General features: G+C 40.3%; 1 protein-coding gene across 2 annotated transcripts in view; it reads right to left on the bottom strand.

The window, feature by feature from the left end:
* Positions 1 to 19390, bottom strand: part of snap25a (synaptosome associated protein 25a) — a 31481-nt gene extending 12091 nt beyond the window's left edge. The window contains exons 1-3 of one of the 2 annotated variants that reach the window (XM_046373265.1): positions 19189 to 19390; positions 3276 to 3419; positions 1408 to 1449 (exon numbers count right to left, since the gene is read on the bottom strand). In XM_046373265.1, coding sequence (XP_046229221.1) covers positions 1408 to 1449; positions 3276 to 3347 — 114 coding nt within the window. In that variant the 5' untranslated portion in view covers positions 3348 to 3419; positions 19189 to 19390. The remainder of the gene's footprint in view (positions 1 to 1407; positions 1450 to 3275; positions 3420 to 19188) is intronic. The other variant, XM_046373264.1, reaches the window with a different exon arrangement.
* Between the last annotated feature and the right edge of the window lie 313 nt (positions 19391 to 19703).

Genomic DNA, 19703 nt, shown 5'->3' with positions numbered 1-19703 from the left:
CCCCTCATCTCTGCCTTCACATTACGTCACTCTCACACTCCGTTTCTGTTTCTTCTTATTTCTCTGACTCTCATTTCAGTACAGTTTCATTTATTGGCATGAATGTTACATAAGTAAATAAGAAAAAAATCTATGCATCTAGGCACGTATGTGCGTGTATATACTCTCTGACGTTAGGTCATTTAGTGTAATGTACTATGGCATCACTCAGTTGACTCATGTTTCACTCAGTCATGCCTGACACGACTGATGGATCCAAGCTTTTAGAACAGAAAAGTACAATGCATGTTAAAGCAACGCTTTGAATTTAGATTCAGCAGTTTCAGAAATCTGTCAGTCAACAAGTCATCTGCAAATTTCAGTAAGAACATGCTATGATATTATAAAAGAGTCAGAGACTTGATTTTAGTTGCTCAAAAACAAAACAAAAAAAAAAAAAAAAAAAGAAAAGAAAAACAACAATGTGTTTTGATACTTGACAGAAGAGATGTTCAAGGAATAGGTGGACAAGCCGGGAAATATGCTTATAGAGTTAAATATATATATATACCACTTTCATATCTGTCCATTGGATATGAAGCTGGAGCCAGGGGATGTTGTGCTTAGCTTGGTTTCACATAGATTAAACTAAAGAAATATGAAGTGATAGTCACTGAGCTTTTCAAGGTGCTGTTGCTGCTCCCAGTCTTTGTGTTGAGCTAAGGTAACGCTCTTCTGGCTCCAGCTTTGTATTTGCATGAGAATGGAGTCAGTCTTCTAATGTTACTCCGTGCAAGAAAACAGATTTTAACATATTTCTGAAATTGTCAAAAATTTCCTTCACGACTCTCTGTGGAGCCAATCAATGTTTAACTGTCTATCAGTGACAAGCCTCTGACCTGTCACTGTCCCCATAGCAACCGCAAGTCATGTTGCTCTTTATTCAGATTCCTTTTGTTCAACCCTGTTCAAAGAGAAAATTAGGCCCTATTCTTGCTAAATCATCACAATTTTCTGTCATGGAGACCAGGTGACTGACATTTCTTAATGTCTTCTTACAGATTTACTGCAGTGTAATTGAGTATTAAGAAAACAAAGAGCCTGTTGCCGTCCTTGCTGTACCAGCTCTGCTCCTTTGAGAAAACCTACTGTTGAATGTTGCATGGTGTTCTTTGTTGGAAAAAGAGAACAATGGAGACATTGTGTACAGTTGTATCAAACACGCACAGACAAATTATGAACATTTGTTTTAACTTTATGCTGAAACAACTTATTTGAGTTGAAGTTCCTCCCTTCCCTGCTGAAATTAAAATTTCCATGAGAAATGATGAAGACTTCCAGTGTTGCTACATTTATTTCCTATTCTTGCTGCATCACATTTTTTGTCAGATTTTATTAATAAATTCAAATTTTAAGTGTTCTTCTCACCTCTTCCACCAGCTGCAGCATACGACGAGTGCTCTCAAGTGACTGTGGAGGAATGAAAGATACTGTTAGATTCCATTTGAAATTACATGCCACATTTAAACCGCGACAGCCATACTAAAAGAGAGAAAAGCACTGATTGACATCAGACTTTTAAAAAAGAGCAACAACCAAATCTTAAATCTTCTTAAATCTACTTTACGCAAAAACAACACAAGAGAGAACTGAGAACAAGTGAGCATATGTCATAACAAAGTGGAGTCAATCTGAATAATCAGTGAGACAGAGAAAGGATCAATGTCTGACATTTATCAACGTGAACATGCAGCGACAGACCATCTGCGCTCGAGTATTGAATATGCCCGACCTTATGATGGGGATGTTGAACATAGCTGTAATAGTGGTTCGTTTCTGAGATGTCTATTTTCATTCAGTCAGTCAATTTAATGCTCATTTTCATTTGAAGTCTACCAGCAATTTACTCAAGAATACAGCAGCTCTGCACATAAAAATAACTGCTCTCTTGTAATAAAAGCAAGCTTTGATCCCCCCTTTCTATCCCTTTCTCCCAGACTGTTGCATATCTATTATTAGCCTGTGCGGTGATAGATATGTAACTGTATGTTCTAATTCCCTGTCTAAGAAGTGTGTGGATGCAGAGCACAGCTAGCTGTAGCCACTCGGCAGGGACGGCCCTCTGTGATACCTCGTTCTTCTTACAATGACACAGCTTCGCCTCGCCGTGCTCGCTGTGAGCGCGGCTCATTCCCCAGAGCGGTGGGGGTTGGGTAGGACATCAAATGGGGGCGCAGCCTTGATTTGAGCGGCCGCTGCAGCCGCTTTTCTTTCTCTTCTTCCTCCTTTTGAACTCATCTGTCTTTCCCCTTATTCTTTTATCTTTCCTTCTAACCCATTTTCCTAATGTTCATCTGTCTCTTTTCATCTGACGTCAAACAACCAGAATACCTATACACAAACATTTTGGAACTCATGCTCTTCTTGTTTGACCTTAAATTATCCGCTGTCCTCTCTCTCAGTCTGAGAGCTCACGTAAGGTAGTGCAACAGTGGCTAAAAATGTTATTCTGACGCCGCCATTTTGTGCATGTCCTGTGTGTGGGAAAGCGCGTGTGTACGTGTGTGTTTAATATTCTGCTCAGCTGTGCCAGTGTGAGTCATATGTGAAGCTGGAGGGGTGGGGGCTTATCTGCTCTGGGCCATGGCTGAGACTTTCTCCTTCAATCTCACTCTGACTGCTGTTAAAAACACACAAACACATTCATATGCACACACACACACACATGCAACAAGCCACAGCTCAAGGTAGTAGGGTTGAATATCATTTGATACCACATACCACATTTGAACCAATACCGGTACTGTTACCTGAAATTCAGCAGTCTACAGTACACAGTACACAACAGCACCTTTTTTTTGTACTTGGCTCTCCCATCTGTTATGTGATAACTTGAAAATTATCACAGATTCTTGATTGCTTATTAATATCTTAAAATCTTCCAAGGAATGAATAGAGTATCGTTACAGTTTTATTTGTTTTATCAACCTCTGTGGCCACTTGAGTATAAATTTCTGAGTTCATGAGGTGTATCTGAATGTGCTATGAAGTCCCTGGCTCTGTTTGTGTCAAACTCTGACATGATAGAGACATTACCATTTACCACCCAGTGTGGGGGATAGCTTTCCGAGATTTGCTCACCACATCATAAATCTACCTCTCTGACGTACATCTGCTTGTCATTTTTATACATATGAATGTGCCCACTCCGACTCTGTGAACATCAGTGTGGGCCACCATGTCTGTCTGCCATCACAACTCAAACAACTGTGATGCAATGAACATGTTGTTCTCACCTCATCGGCCAGCTGGTCGGCGCGTTGCTGCATGTCTGACAGCTCATTGCGCATGTCCGCGTCATCTGCCATGGCCGCTGGATGTGGGGGGTGGAGAAGGTCTCCAACAGGGAAGAGAAGATCCTAGTGGGAATTTGGGGAGGGCTGGAGACAAAATGTAAAAAAAAAAAAAGACAGACTTAGTCCACTGAGGCATAAGTAGTAGCATAAACAACATTTGACTATTGAAACAGAAATGAGATGGCGTTGGGGATTTGGAAAGAATTCACACCCTTAACCCGACACGCACCCGTTAACATCATTAAATTGCAGTACATTCACGGTCTCCTCACTGTACATCTCTGATTCTCATAAGAGTACTTTGAAGAGTGGGTGCAAAAGGAAGGATTCGAAAAAAGCCCAAGTGGCAGCAGACAGGCGATGTTTGCAGGAGAATAGCAGGAGTTGTGTTGGCCAAAAACTTACAGGATTAGCCACAAAGATTGTGCATATGTTCCTAGAAATACAGCCTTAAAACTGTCTCATGACTTATTGAGGACAAACTCCATGTAGTTCAGTAGTGATCTGTCCTATAATTCATGTTTATCCTTTCAGTTTAAATGCATCCATCATCATACGTGTGCCCTGTCAAGATGTCCTTGAGCAAGGTGATACGCTCCTCCCTATCCGCTGGCTTTAAGTCGCTCTGGATAGCAGCAGCAATTAAAAGGTACAAAATGTAAAATACATTCCAGAGAGGTGAGAAGGAAAATGAGAAAGACAGAACATAAACGGAGTTCAAAAATGAAATTGGATCATGCAGTTCATACAGTAAAAAACATAGCACCCAGAGGTAGCCAGATGGGAGCCTCTGTCTCCCAAGTCTGTGTTGCTGACTGTCTAATGGAGGATTAAGAAGCCGCAGGAACAATATTTGTTTTTCTTGTTGATGAATAAATGGGATGGGAGCTGGCAACTGATGTTTGCAGAGGAATGCCAGTCTCAGACAAGGCTGACTGGGATTTTAGAGGATTAGCTGCAGAGGGACATAAAGAGCCTGTTCGCCCTGTAGCTGTGATCCTTTCCTCCCCCTCTGCAGGTCATGAGAGGCTAGTATCACAAGCCAAACAGTTGGGCATCTTCAGATGTAGGATTACTGCGAGCTGACTTTAAAGAAGATCATGAAACAACTTGTCATGTGTCAGATGAGTCAGTGATTATGAGTCGACATGGCTACAAGACATTCTTACAAATTAGCATTCAAATTGTTTAAACCCATTAAGAATCTAATATAATTCCTTTCCATAGTGATCTAACTGAGTGTTAATCTTGGCCTTTGCCTATGGGTGAATAATGGTGAATGATGATGAATCACTGGCTGTTGGGTTTAAATATTTTTATGCATGTCCATATATAAAAGAGGCTTTGTTCAGTGATAGTTTTTGATATTAATACTAAGTCAAATGGCTGGTATATGACAGGGCGAGTAGCAGCATCAATTCTACTGAGAATCAGCACCAAACAGAAGCTCTCCAAAGGATTGAGGTTGTCTTGACTCATTGTTTTTTTCTAGGGCCACAGCTCATATTCCCACACTCCCAGGTTCTATCTAGCTTCTAAAAGCCTAACATTGCTCAGTGGGGCTTTAAACTGGCACATTTTCATATAAACAATGCCTGTGAAAGATGTCACCCCTAGTAGCAAACTAACTCAATTTATCATTCGAGTCATACATTTCCTCTCAGTGTCCTTCAGATCACTGCATTCATTGTGACTTTCACTTCTGTCTCAGTTTCCAGCAGCAGCAGGCGGCTTTTTTCAATGAAAAAGCTTTAAAAACCTTCGTGCAATCAATTTTATTACGTGGTAATGTGTAACTGCTGTGTTTACAGCTTGTGTCTGCTGCCCTCCAGTGGCCAACAAGTTAATGAACATTTAAGGGACAGTATACCGCTTCAGACTGAACTGATGTCACAGTGGGTTACAGTAGCTTATTCAGGCAGGCACAACCAGCACACAGCAAGCAGTGGACAAGACACAAAGTCAGACATGGGAGTCTATGCATCATCTTGGACAGATGGCTTCATCCCACCTGGCTATGTCTCATCTTGGCGACTGAGCGAGCAGTCTGCTTGATATCCTGCTGTATCCTGTGTGTTTGCTTCAACCACCCGTGTGTCCAGAGATGTTCACGACAACATCACATACACAGGACACATAGCCATATATATTTTTTTTACTGCCATGGCAATATCACAGTATGTCATGTCTGAATCATTCACGCCTCACTGGGAGGTATATAGATTTATCTGTATCCATCTCTGCAGATGGATATGTTAGAGCAACAGCTGCATCATAATGATTAAGTCCTGCACTGTGCATAGGCCTCTGTTTATTGAAGCATTTATTCAGAGACCAGTTTAAATAGCTCACACCAACACTAATACACCCTTCCACTATTTTGCCGATAAAATGTGCATGTTAAACAGGACACATTTATATTTATGAATCATCTTAATTTAATCTATCTCTGCTCTGATGTCTCTGATTTGTCTCCCTCTCTCCTTTCCCCTCACTGTCCTGCGTCACTCCACAACAGCAGCGGCCATGTTGGGTTATATAAACCTCCAACCGGACCGAGCAGTGAAGCGTTTAATGTCTGAATGGAGTCAGATCTTCAGAACAACTCGCTGAAGGAAGACAGGGCATCATCGCCTGCCTCTCTACTTACGTAACCAAATTCAGGCAATTAAGTTTTAGCAGGCCACGCTGACCTTTTACTTTATGTCTCAATTACAAGCTTCACATTTTGCATCTTAGCTGCCCTCAGCAATGCCTGCTTCTGGAACAAGTTCGTCACTGGGCTTAATCAACGATAGACACAAAATGCTGGTAGAGCAGGCATAATGTGATAAAATGCTTTTACAATCACTGTATCAATTGGAATGTAAGTGCACAATTCATCAAGTAAACTCAGTATATTTTTTATTTGACTTATAATGGAAGTTTAATGATATAGCCTATAGTTATAGTTATTTTTAATTATATAATTTTTAACTTGGAAATTCAGACTTGAGGTTCACTCATAAGGCTTTTCCCAGAGCTTTCAATCCAATCTCATGAACTCCCTCAGTGAGTGACTTGTTCTGAATGAGTCATGTCACCTGGACAATTTTTCAATTTCCGTTTGCTGAAGAAGACTGTGGCATGTGGCCAAAAGTTCTGGAACGAGTCAAATGAGTGAACTTTGAGTTAAGAAGCACATAGCTGCTTTTGTTTTGTAGACATTTTACAGACACGGTGCCTTTGTTTGTAATATCCACTGTTGCTGTTCGTGTATAAACACTCATTTATTCTTTTCTTTTCTGACTGCTAGTGATTACTCTCTTTTCTTCTTTCTCAGTTGCACATTCAAGTCGCTCAATTCTGTTATACTTTGCACAGTGAAAACAGAGGCATTCATTCATCAGTTCATGATAAAAAGGTATAATTTTCAATGGTCAATTTTTTCCATTTCAGATACCTACAATAATTTAGCTCTGCATGGGTAAAAACCTCGTCTAGTGAAGTAGTTCATTTAACCATTTTAATGGCCTGAGAGGGAGCTCTATGCACAAGTCTACTGCCCAGAAAAACCCCTAGCACAAAAGACAAGGGTCAGTTAAAACAAATTTAATTTTAATAGGCATCTGAGCTCCTCCATTCAGGCTGATCAACACCCTAAAGCTAAATTGAGAGGGGAGGGGCTGCACCAATTCTAACATTTTGTCCAGACAAATTTATCTCTGGTCCCATACAGCAATATAATGAATAATGTATTCAAACACTGAGTAAATTGCAGTAGAGTTAAATGCCTTACAAGGCATTACAAGGATCAAACTGATGACCTCTGAACAGGCTGCCCTGTCGTCCATGAAATGCTCTCTCCCAAAGGACTCTCATTTATCTGGACCCTCCTGTCTCACTACATGTTGGCCAACCCACTCGAGAGACACTTTTAATTTTTAACTAATCACTGAAAGGCTTTCAGCAGTTACGGTAACAAAGTGAAGAAAAATAAATTCATGACCATGAATAATGAATCTGAATGTATTATGCTGAGAAAACACTCTAGTTTGAACATGCAGTATCAATCAGAACATCACAATAACTGTTCCTACAACGTAGTATGTATATAACATAAAAACATTCATCCTTTCCAGTCCATGCTTTTAAAGCCTCTACACTAAACATGTAACCTACATATCTAGACTTTGTCTTCTTTTTTTGTCCAGTAACTGCAACAGATGAAACTTTTTAGCATACAAACTAACATACTGCACTGCAAACGAGTGGTAATGAGGGACTACTTCATTGCCCACTCAAGTAAGTAAATGCTTTACTAATACAACCAAATTACTTATTAATTTATTTCATCTGTAACATAACAGTAAATGTTGAGTGTAATCCTTTGTAATCTTTTCAGACTAATGTACTGCAGGATGATTTCTCAATATAAAGAATGCAATGCACTGACTGAATCCTTTAGGTAATAAACTCCCTTCATTTTCACCAAACATCAGCAACACATTTGGTGACAGACGGGGTTTGGGGGAAATACACAGGAAATTAACAACTCCCATATATATCTCTGTGGTGTCCTTGTCACTTATCACATGTTAAACTCACACTGACATTTATGGCAGGGAATGGCACCTTTTGTGACCTTTTGACCCCAAGTTAAAACTGAATAAAAAACAGGATTGCTCAAAGGACAAAAAACAAACTCTCAGTTATTAAAATTACAGACCCTAGCATAGTGCACTAAACACATAAACTCATCTGAGCACTGTATATGCATGCATACTTTATTATATACATGTCCCCGAGGACTGTAGCAGAGTGAGGCTTGCTGATCAGCAGTATGATTTAATTCATGGAAATAGAAAACACGCTGCAAAAAGTGATGGATGACTAATGTCGTACTTATCACAGATACAAGGCAATTATTGAGTAATTTGGAATAAACAATAGCAAACAGCTAAAAACCTGCATTTATTGTATTGTACAAGACTCTACAGAAAGAAATAACGTCCATTTCTCTGGCTCTCCATCTATTTTTCCATCCATCCCTCATGTGTTTACTACCATAGAACTGACACCTCATCGTAACCAACATGGAAACAACAACGAAAGATATGAAGATGCTCTTATTTTCATTCCCCACACACACACTCCACTCTGGAGGACGGCATATTTCATACCCTGTCCAATCACATTCTACCTGGGGAAGATTACAAGTCCCAACCAACTGCTCCACACTCAACACCTCCTCCTCTCTTTATTAATATTGCTCATCTCCTCTGTCCTTTCTTTCCACCCTCTGGCTCTCCTTTTTTTCTGTTTTCATTTTTACTTGAAAGAGAACATGGACTGGACTGCGAATGCATCTGCCAAGTCATTCAGATATACTGAATCTCACATAAAGAATGATAGACACTGTATTGTTTTACACCATATCATCCGGGCTCGGAACAAGTCATCTTCTGTCAGTAACAATATAGTATATAATGCTGAAAAATACATTTTTAAAATGCAATTTGTAGCTAACCATGACAAAATCGAGGCTACTTCCACCATTAATTGTACTTTTGTGCTCATGCTGCTACATAAGAGTCCTTTTTATTGGCCTATATTTATTTGAATACTTACTGTGGGAATATTTGAAGATTGTAAGACAGATTTCTCAATATGTGACTGACAATGACAGTAAGATACCGTAGAGCTTTACTGAGACTTATGACAGGAGAGGCAATAGATCATTGATTTCATTGAGTTCATTCATTTGGATGTGTGTGTTTCTCTCTCTCTCTCTCTCTCTCTCTCTCTCTCTCTCTCTCTACTTGTGTGTGTGCATCTTGGCTGCCATTTTGTTTGCCTTCCAGTTTTGGTTTCAGATGTTCCCTCTCTATCCCTGCATCAAGCATCTTTGTTGTCCGACAAGACATTAAAATATTTGTGAGACATCGTTTGAGTGTGACTGATAACGCTTGCCACAGATTTTCAAAGTATCTGTCAAGCAGAAAGAGATCTCTCATTTTCTGCAACTCAAGATGAGATGATGTGCACAAATTCATACATTCGGATACTGCTTTTACACTGACATTATACTACAATTACTGGATTTAAAGGTTATCTGCAGGCAGGGTAGTTTGTCATTTTGCTAAAGCACAGTAACAGATGAGAGATTGATGTAAATTGCCCTATAGAAATAAATCCTGCTACATAAAACGCCTTGATTGTGAAGGTTACTACAACTCTTCACTTGGTAGGGGCTGTTATCGCTCCTAACAGAAGACTGCAGTGACAAAAGCTATGAAGTGAAACTGAATGAGTGGGCCATCCTTTTTAAATAAACAGAGCTGAAGTGTCATTTGGACACAGACGAGACAGTGAATGCAAAATTGTGTGTAATGCTGTGAAGAAACAAACAAACAAACAATCATTCCGTAATCTGAAAGGCTTCCCCTATCTTTCTTGTTTGGAGGTTTCAAGACATTATAACCATGATGTTAAGATGACACTACCCTTCCAGGAATTATGCTGAGCCTGAATAATAACAACAGTGATGTAACATTACACAACTAGCCCAAGTGTCACTACAGCTGGAGCACTCTCTCCACAGAGGAGCTAGCATTAAGTGCTGCAGCGACATCCCAGTGGACTGCTCTACAATACATGCCATGCATTATTGACTTGAGAAGTCCAAGACCCCATCACTTATTCATCTCATCTCAGAAATGCATGGCTAAAGAGCGGGAGAATGAGGATCATAACGTGTAGGCTACCTGCTTCAGGCAAAGCATAACACTTCAAAACTTCCTTAACAGAGATGGTGTAGATGATCAGAACTTTCTCTACCATGAGAAGAGCCATGCTGGCCATCAGACATTTCAATCCAGAACTTGACATGTCTACTAGCCGATCTGCAAGGATTTTTAGCCACACTAACGACATGGCTTCTTCTTCTTTTTTTTTTTTTTAGCTTTACTTACTCAACCAAATTACATATTTCCCTGGGGTTGTATTTGTCAGCTTGCAAAGCTGTGCTTTCAGCACTGACAAATAAGGAAAAAATTGTAAACATTAGCATCGTAATGTTAGCATTTAGTTCAAAGTACAGTAAAGTGATTAAGCAAAGCCTCATACAGTTGTTAGCATGGCAGGAAACTCTTAGTTTAAGTGAAAGTACCAAAAGTTCAAAGGTTCAAAGGTTGGACTGTTTGTTATACCAAACAAGTGACATGACTATGTCACCTTGGGATTTGAGAAATTAACTGTAATAGTTTTTTTGTTTTTCTTATATTTTATGGACCAAATGATTAATCAATTAATTGACAAAATAACTGAGAAATGAACATGAACATGAAAATAATCAGAACTGACATCCCCAAAATGAATCTGCATACAAACCACTAAAATCATTCTGGACATTAAAATTATTGTAAAGGATAAAATAATAACTACAATGTGGCCAGAACAATATGCACCTTCAAAAAATGCTGTCTGGAAATTATTCTTAACATGCAGTGTTAGACTGATGGTTATTGCTCATACAGGCTGAGCAATAAGCATCAGTCCTTGCCTATAGCTAAACAACATCATGTTGTCATGACAGTTTGCCTACAGAACAAAAACATTCTGCATGAAACATGAAGCTCAAAGCGATTTCTCTATCAGGACAGGAAAAACAACACACAGCCTTAGTGTATGGAGGCATGTATGGATAAATTCCCTTCTCTATGACAAATACTATAACCACTGGATGATCAAGAAACCCACATACTGTGCTCTGTATGTTCAGAGATACAAACATTAGCTGTTCATAGTATCCTACAAGGCATATTATACAACAGATAAGTAAATCATATCAGACGTATCCTATCCATGCCTCTGGTAGAAGAAGAAAGTCAGTGCGAGAAATGACTGTTGGCCTGTACATTGTGGTTTAAAGACTGTTTAGCTTTAACAGAGAGAGTGAACAGAAAGTGCCCGCTGTACTGTTTTCTGTATTGCAAATACAGATCCTGGATAGACTCAGATCAAACTGTAAAGCAAGGCAGTTCTGACCAAATACGAAGCATGATCATGTTCATAATCTTTTTCTCATCTAAGATGTTTTCTGAAACATATGTTATTGTACTGTTCAACTGCTCAACAAGATAATCAGTCAGAACGTTTCCTGTTTCGCACCAAAACCACAGACCAAATTGCAGTACGTTACCCACCAACCAGAGCATTTATTGGTCTGGTGCGGGTCAGAGCATTTTGGTTGTTGTATGTTTTCTATCTTTTAAGCAAATGGGATTACCACAGCCATTCTTCTTTATTTTATTGAGTCAAGTAGTAAAACTTTAGCGTCTTAATATAATACAGGGAGCCCAATTTTTGGCCGTCTTTCCAGCACTGAAGTACTTTAAGAAACTGTTGCAGGTCAGATCAGGAGTGGAAAGTGTGGTTCTGGGACCCCAGAGGTTCCTGCTTTCTGGAAGGGTCAAAAGACCAAACTTGCCATTGATGAAAGGTTACTCACTTGGTATTCCAGTCAAACACCCACTCTTATAAACCTCCACTCTTCCAGAGTGACTTCTTAGTTTGAGCGATAGCCACATGATGACCTTTGTGTATGCTAATGTAATAACCGTGCTACAGTTCTTCAGTGGCAGCAGAGTAAAAGCAGTGTCATCATCCTAGTTATTGTTTCTTGAAGGTGGCGTAGCAAAGCATTAACTCATGGAGACAAGACAGACTGATGGTGAAGACAAGGATAATTCTGATGATTTAAAACTGACCGCACACCTCATCACTCTGTTTATTGGTTCTGAGCTGCATGGCTCCCTAACAGCCAGCCTCCTGCTCCTTGGAAGCAAGTGCAAAGCACAGCAGAAAGGACAAATGATGGGGTAGCAAAACAACAATATGTCAGTGGTGCAGACGAAGGTGAAAATTTTAATCTGCTGAAGGATGATTAGATGAACAGAAGGTTCATAATGCATGAGGATGAAAAAGAAAATTAACTAAGTTCATAATTAAGTATGCATAGCATACCACCAAGGCCCTTCAGCGTGGTGCTCACAGTCACCTCTGTGGTCTCTGTGGGTGAACAGGGTCCTGGCTACATCACTTGTCCACCCACGGGAACACCCAGAGCCACATTTTTATTACAGATGACGTTTTGGCTGCTAGAGGGCTGTGGAGATATGACATTTGACAAGCAAAATATGACAGCGAATGGTGCTCATGGGCTGGTGTTGGCAGTAAAGTTGAAAGGAGAAAAATTGAGATTGGACTGAGATAGGGTTGTGGATTTAAGGGTGTTGGCGGTACAGATGAAACATATGACCAACGATCATCCAAGCAATTTCTGTTCAGGCCTCTGCAGCCTGTACTGAATTAGAAGCACAAGCTCGTGTTTTACGACGCAATAAACGTCAGGGTGGAGGGATGCAAAGGCTCTCTGAGTGAAAAATACAGCAGATGTGCTTTTTGTATCTGCAGATTTAATGGAATCCCAGGCAGGAAATGTTCAAGCCAGCCGCATTCCAAAGGCGGAATTTCTTAGTTACACTGCAGTAACAGTCCTGTTAAGCTCTAATAAATACTAATATCTTTCATTAGTCTCTTGGTCACAGCTTGTTGGCATAGAGTATATTTGTACAGTTGAGGATTATGACACGAGGCGAAAAGAATTCTAATCAGTGATCCCCAGAGGTTTATATCAAAGTGCTTTAAAATGACTACTTCATTCATGGTCAGGGTTTTTAGCAGCCAGGCCACTTCAGTGTCATTCAAGAGGCTGTTAAATATTTGAGGAGTCATAAGAACAAATACATTAAAAACCAACCCAGATGATGAGAAATACCCAGTGACAGAAAACATTCATTAGAAAAATATCAAATTTCAACCTTCACATTTAAACCAAAGGCAGTACAAACAAAAGTGTTTTTTTCACTTTTGATGAAAAAATGACATAAATGAAAGAAGAAAAAATGTATACTGTCGTTTTGAATGCCTGTAGTCAATTCTGCAGAGGGCAATATGACCCCTGAGTGGAGGTCAGTCTAAACAAATCAATAATACTGATTGTCTGTGATGCTCATAATGCATTTTAAGACATTTTATGGATGGATTCTGAGAAGGAGAACAAAACAAGCACAGTAAAAAAAAAAAAAAACAAAATAAGAGAAAACTGATGATGTAGAGACTAAGAAGTTTCAAACAAATTCATTACAAAGTCAAACCATGTGCAAAATACTTAATACAACACACCATGCATTACATTATGCCCTGTAATGTACACGATCTTCATACCATAATACAGGAAATGAGCATGTGTGCTGTTTAATGAAGTTAATATGTAACAAATTTTCACATGAACATGAAAGTATCAGTCAAAAATCTTGTGTACATTTGCATAACATGTTGATTATTTAAAAAAAACAACAAAAAAACAAAACACTGCAGAGGCTAACCCTCACCAACAACCTCGGTCAGCTGCACTGCAGCATCATAAATTACCCTAAACCAACAGACAGACCTACAGCAACACCAAAAAAACCACAACATAACACTCCTCTGATCGCTGAAAGAAAACCCTCTTCACACTCCACACAGTGTTATGTTTGCAGAAGACTGATATGGTCATATTATCCCTGCACCTGAGCACACAATGGCATGTAATGTAGAGGGCGAAGGGCGTATTCATGTTGATCCGAGCAGATTAATTGGTTACTTTATGCTTCGCTGATGCAAAGATAAGAGGTCTATACATGCTTTTCTTCTCATGTAAGGATGGCTTACAGTAGAATACTGCTAAAGCCATGGCTAGTGAAACTAGAGAATGTGAGCATCATATCCTACACACACACACATACAATGGCAGCATGCTAAAATATTATCTTGCCATAGTAAAATCTGACACTCAAAGTTTATTGTACATTACCCTGGAAATTTATAAACATATATGTAAATATCTTATGTTTTATTTTATATTTTTTCTATTTGTTCCTATCTTTTCGTTTTCTTGGTCGGGAAAACTGCAATATGTGTAAGAAAAAAGAATTTCTCCTTGGGGATTAATAAAGGAATATCTGATTTATTACTATACACTATATATACTGTATACATTAATAAAGGCACACCTGATTTCTGGTAATGATCTGGAGTTAACCTCCAAAATACACAAATATATATTCTGGATATTTTTAATAGGAGCAACTATCTGTATTTGAAACATTTATACCATTTCCTCTGATCTAAAGCACTCACCAGCCAATCAGGCGTCATTACAGTTTCTCACATTTATATTTATATTTATACTGCTCGTGTTTCAGCTTCTAAGTCCCTTCTCTCATTCCTGCTTTCACTTTCACTTTAATTGTCCCTCCCTAAATTCCTTTCATTAATCAAAAGAATAATAATCTAACGCAGTGAGAGTGGGAGACAGGACAGATGGCAGAATGATGACAGTGCCTGACAGCACAGTGTATCGGCCTCACAGATGACTGTCTCATAAATGTGGCTTTAAAAAGGAAAGAAAGGAGGAGCAGGATTTTTTTTTTAATTATCATTACTTTCAGTTCCAAGAAAGCTTCAAAAGCAAGACCCTCAAAAGGGAGACAATGGTTGTCATATCACTTCTGTGAGAGGGTACAACTGAGGTAAGGCGAGGCTAAATTTAGAGAAGTCACGCTATTGTGCCAGCACTGAGTGGAGTCTTGACAACTGTGCTGCTCATATCTGTGACCTATCTATATTAATAGCCATTAAACTACCCTACATAATGCTTTCAGAAAACAGACAGCATCCCAAACACCAAAATAAGCAGCACAGCTGGATGAGAATAACCAAGAGCGTTTTCTCTAATAGAAACTAATAAAGGCAAACAAATTGTTGCTGCATCATAGTGAAAGAGAATGTAATGAAACAACAGTGTGACGTGGTTTGGTGATGGTGTTTGCACCGCCACAGCTTTGAGGCCTCGGGAGCAGCCATTTTGTTTCTGTGTTTTGTTCTGTGTCTGAGAAAGTGAGAGGTTGTCCCGCGAGGGCTGAACGCACACACAAGCTCAACAGTGCCATTCCACTACTTAGACACTACTCTCATATAATTCATACTCACTTCTTCTCATATTACTCTACAAATGACTTCAGACGAGATACTGTTTTTGGACTAAATCAGTGCTCTTCAATCATGCTTCATTTCAGGAATAGCTTTAATAGGAGACAGGAGGAAACAACGAAGCTTTCTCTGTCTACATGTAAAGAAAATTCAACAACTGGCACCTCTAGGAGTGTACAAATGATGCATTGCGGGGTCATGGGAGGTTACATTGTGTTATACGGTTGACTATACAGTATAAAGCTCATAAAATCAAAGTGTTAATAAAAGCGTTGTTTTGTCCTTTTTTACCTTTGGACAGTGATAGGCTAAATGTTTCTAACTTAGCATGCTATACTAAGCTAAGCTAAGCTAAGCTTATCAGATGCTGGTGGTAGCTTCATGTTCAACTGAAACATATAAGAATGATATTGATCTTTTAAATTCACCTCCACCTCCAGGCAAGAAAGCCAATAAGTTAATTTCCTAAAAAGTCAAACTATTCCTTTAAGAGATGCAGTGTTTCGTTAACTTCATTCAACCTTCGAATTGTGTGCAGTTCCCCGTATTTCTCTATCATCTATTTCACATTTTTCTCAAAGTTCTGATCTCTATAAAATTTTATCTTACATAGCTTTGGTGTTAACATCCAAGGTTGACTTTGTGATGAGAAGAGTCTTGTGAAGTGCTCACCGCATGGCAAAAAAATCAAAAACAGAGGAAAAGATTTTGGTCTTGATAATAAAATTTGCCTTTTCAGACCACAGTGACTTTGCACAGAGCAAATAAAATAAAATCCTGAAAAAATAAATTATGCCTCAAAGAAGCAGGGACAAGAGTGGGCATCACTATTGAGAAAGAAAGAGAGAAAGAACAACACACTCGACCACCACATAGATGCTAATTCGACAGCAGCAGAACAAGCTCTGCTGAATCCATGAGGATGATTTTGTTTGTCATGCAGCTAAAACCTGAACTGCACTTGAGACAACTACTGCAGCAGGCATTTATTTCACACCCCCAATCCAAAGTACTTCATAAAAGAGGGAGTGAGGCAGCAGTCTAGTTCTTTGCTCAAGGGCACTTCAAAAGTACCTTTGAACAAAGGATTATGGATGCCTCTCCTTCTCTGTTTCAAGCAGCTACTGTCCTTTTCCAGGTTCAGATGCAGATGAAAAGGTCTTTTTGTGATTGTGCACATGGCCTTGCTGGGTTACCGTTCATTATGTGACTGCTAGTGTGAAAGATGAAACAATGCCGAAGGCTTTTTACCTTCAAATTTTTAATCAGATGCTTCAGATGTTTTAAAGAAGGAGCTACAGAAATCCATCAGACTGCTTGTAGAAGGTCAGCAGTGGCTGACTCATTTCAATTAAGACTAATGTGAGAGGGTTTACGGTGTGTGGCTGTAGTATGAGGTTAATGTGTATAGTTACTTATGCATGGGTAGACTTGAGGTGAGACGCTGGTTTGGGCCTGTAAAGGACCTTTAAAACCACAAAAATTCTAGAAATAGAAAATATGCTGGTCTGCATCTCTCAGGTTTTTTGCTTTTTTATTTTTTATTTTTCTGTTGTTTTGATGATCACTCAAAGCTTTAGCCTATAGAGGAAAAAAAACAAAAACCTGTACCTGCCCCAAAGAACGCAATGCGCAGCCAGCCAGTCGACTCGGTGTTCACCAGCATCGATCACAGAGGTTTTAGATCCATTTCAGAGCAGTACACCACAAGCACCCATGTGAAGTGAACAACGGTCAGGGTGTTTCAGGCAAACAATCAAGGGATGGTGATGGTGTTGTGAGTCACCATTTATCCAGAGAGCAGCTCCTTGTCAGTGTGTGCAGGATAGGCCAGACACCCCCTCCCTCCACCACCCCCTCCCTGTTTTTGTCTCCCTCCCCCTCTGCAGTCCAAACAGTGCAAGCTGCATAACGCGATATGGTATAGCAGCGGTCATGGCAACTGGATCATCCTTGGGGGCTTTACTGTTCCCTCTATATATGTAGGCTTTGTTCATGAATACACGACTGTCAGTGTCGAGAGCCTGTAGGCTTGTCTTCCTTTATAAATGAACTCATGTTTGTTGGCTTCTGACTTTTCAATAAAATCTGTTACTTTAAGGTCATTAAGATCACCACAGTCTCCCTGATGGAATGTGATTCGAGGACATCTGTTAGGAAATGCATTGCTCATGTCACAGCGCTCACTGCATGGTCTCCAGTGATGTGATGAACATTCATTCAACCCTCAAGTGACAGCATCTGTCAGCGGTCGCCAGCCATGCAGCCAGTCGCCCCATGTGGTATTACAGAATAATTTCAGATGTGCCAGAGATCAACACGACTTCAGCATTTACTCTTCCGCATTGTAAAACCTCAGGATAAGCAACAATCATGTTTGTATTTCTGCATCACGAGGCTCGGGTGCCTCGCACAGCAGCCACGGCCGTGCGCTGCGTGACAGGCAGCACAGGGGCGTCAGTTCATCACACAGACATCGACAACTGTTAATGCTCAAAACGTCCACGGCTGCAGAAAACGAGCAGGTTTTCCAACAGATGGGTTGAATCAATTTGAATTATAAACTTCAATTTGAATTCCAAAATTGTAGAAATAATTACACATAACACAACAAATGACAACTTCATGTTCTGCACTATACATACAAGCACTCAACTTGGAGTCCAGTTTAGCTCCCATCCACTGTGCGCCATGCGTGATGGACACTGACAGTGGTGCGCGTCTTCTTGGAGACGGCTGGCTGGATTGATGGCATAAGGGGGAGGAAGAGGGGGAGGAGAAGGGCGGGGAGCTGCGTGTCATAGTGCGGGTTTCACCACAGTCCTTCGCTGCGTTGTTCTCCCCCATCTCTCGCCTGAACCCCCCCCCCCCCACCCCCCAAACCGCCACGTTATTTTCGAGCTACCTTCATGCCTCGGTCACGTAAATGTGACACTGATATGGCCACTTGTGAGGCAAAGACACTGCGTAAATAAATAAATAAATAAAAAGAAGCGACGCATTCATAGAGCTGGCTCATCTCCCCTCCCTCCTGTTTATATCTGCTATCCTCCTCCCACCGACTTCACCATGGCGCAGTTTACTACACATGAAATTGTCTCCATCATCCACCGCAATCACCCTGACTCCTGCTTTCATATCATCGAGGGTTCAGTTTTTTTGTTTTTTGTTTTATTACTATCAACATTCCTGGCTGACATGAGTGCGACAGATTGATTCATGATTGACCATCTCGCTGCGACATCACCTGCTGCATCTATCACCACTGTTTCAGTCACACGGATTTCTTTGAGGAAAACAACGCGTCTCCAAAATGCTCGGCTCAGATACGAGCCCGCAACAATGCGGTGTTGCGTTCCATGTCCTCGGTTACGTTGTTCCCTCCGCTGGCGCTGTCCAAGGTTCTGAAACGCTGAAAAAACGCCCACATTGACTATACGCATTATAGCGCACCGCAGTCATCGCCTCAGCGGTCCACTTGCGCGTTCGAAATTTATCACCCGGGAGGTCACGTCCTGCCTTCCTAGCCTTCTTCCCTTCCTCCTTTTCTTTCTTCACCCACCTCTTCCCACTAACGATGCACATTATCCGTTATATTCCTAAACACGATGAAATCTAAAAGCATGTAATTCACAGCCTATAGCATCAGAAAACAGACACGTTTCACAAAACGTTTCACAAATTAACGAACGTCTACTGCTCCAGTGCCCCAAAACAGCCAGCTTATATGAATAGAAGATGGTGAAAATGTGGTAGGAGACGTCTTCAGTCTTACCTGTGCCTGTTGTCGGTGCCCCGCAGTCAGTATGGCAGGAAATGTCTGCGTTTATCAACAGCTAACCGATAGCAGCTTCTGTCTGTATATGAGTGGGATGCTGCAAAGGCACTGCGCGTCGGCTCAGTCCTCCTCACTGCTTCTTCAATGGGGGGAAAGCAGTGCAGCTCTTGTCAAAGATGGCGGACACTTTTGACGTCAGCAGCAGCTTTTAATAGATATCTGTCAGAGAGGGAAAGAGAGAGAGGGAGAGTCTTCAAAAAAAAAAAAAAGTCTTCGTTATTATGGGCAGCCACACTGATAACAACTGAATAGCTGAGATGTTTTGAAATGTTGCATGTTTTAAATCCCACCACGGTCAGATGCCAGATATAGATTCAGTAACCTATGGGACTGTTCATGATTGTGCCAGTTTCATATATTGATACAGAGCTACTAGTTTTTACAGGATTATCCTGGTGTGGGACATCTGATTTTCACAACTTCTCACATTCACAGGATATCAGGATGTTTGT

Source organism: Scatophagus argus, chromosome 19 (genome assembly GCF_020382885.2).
Source record: "Scatophagus argus isolate fScaArg1 chromosome 19, fScaArg1.pri, whole genome shotgun sequence".
Lineage (NCBI taxonomy): Eukaryota > Metazoa > Chordata > Actinopteri > Scatophagidae > Scatophagus > Scatophagus argus.
Note: the sequence above shows the minus strand (reverse complement) of the source record. Positions and strands in the feature narration are given on the sequence as shown.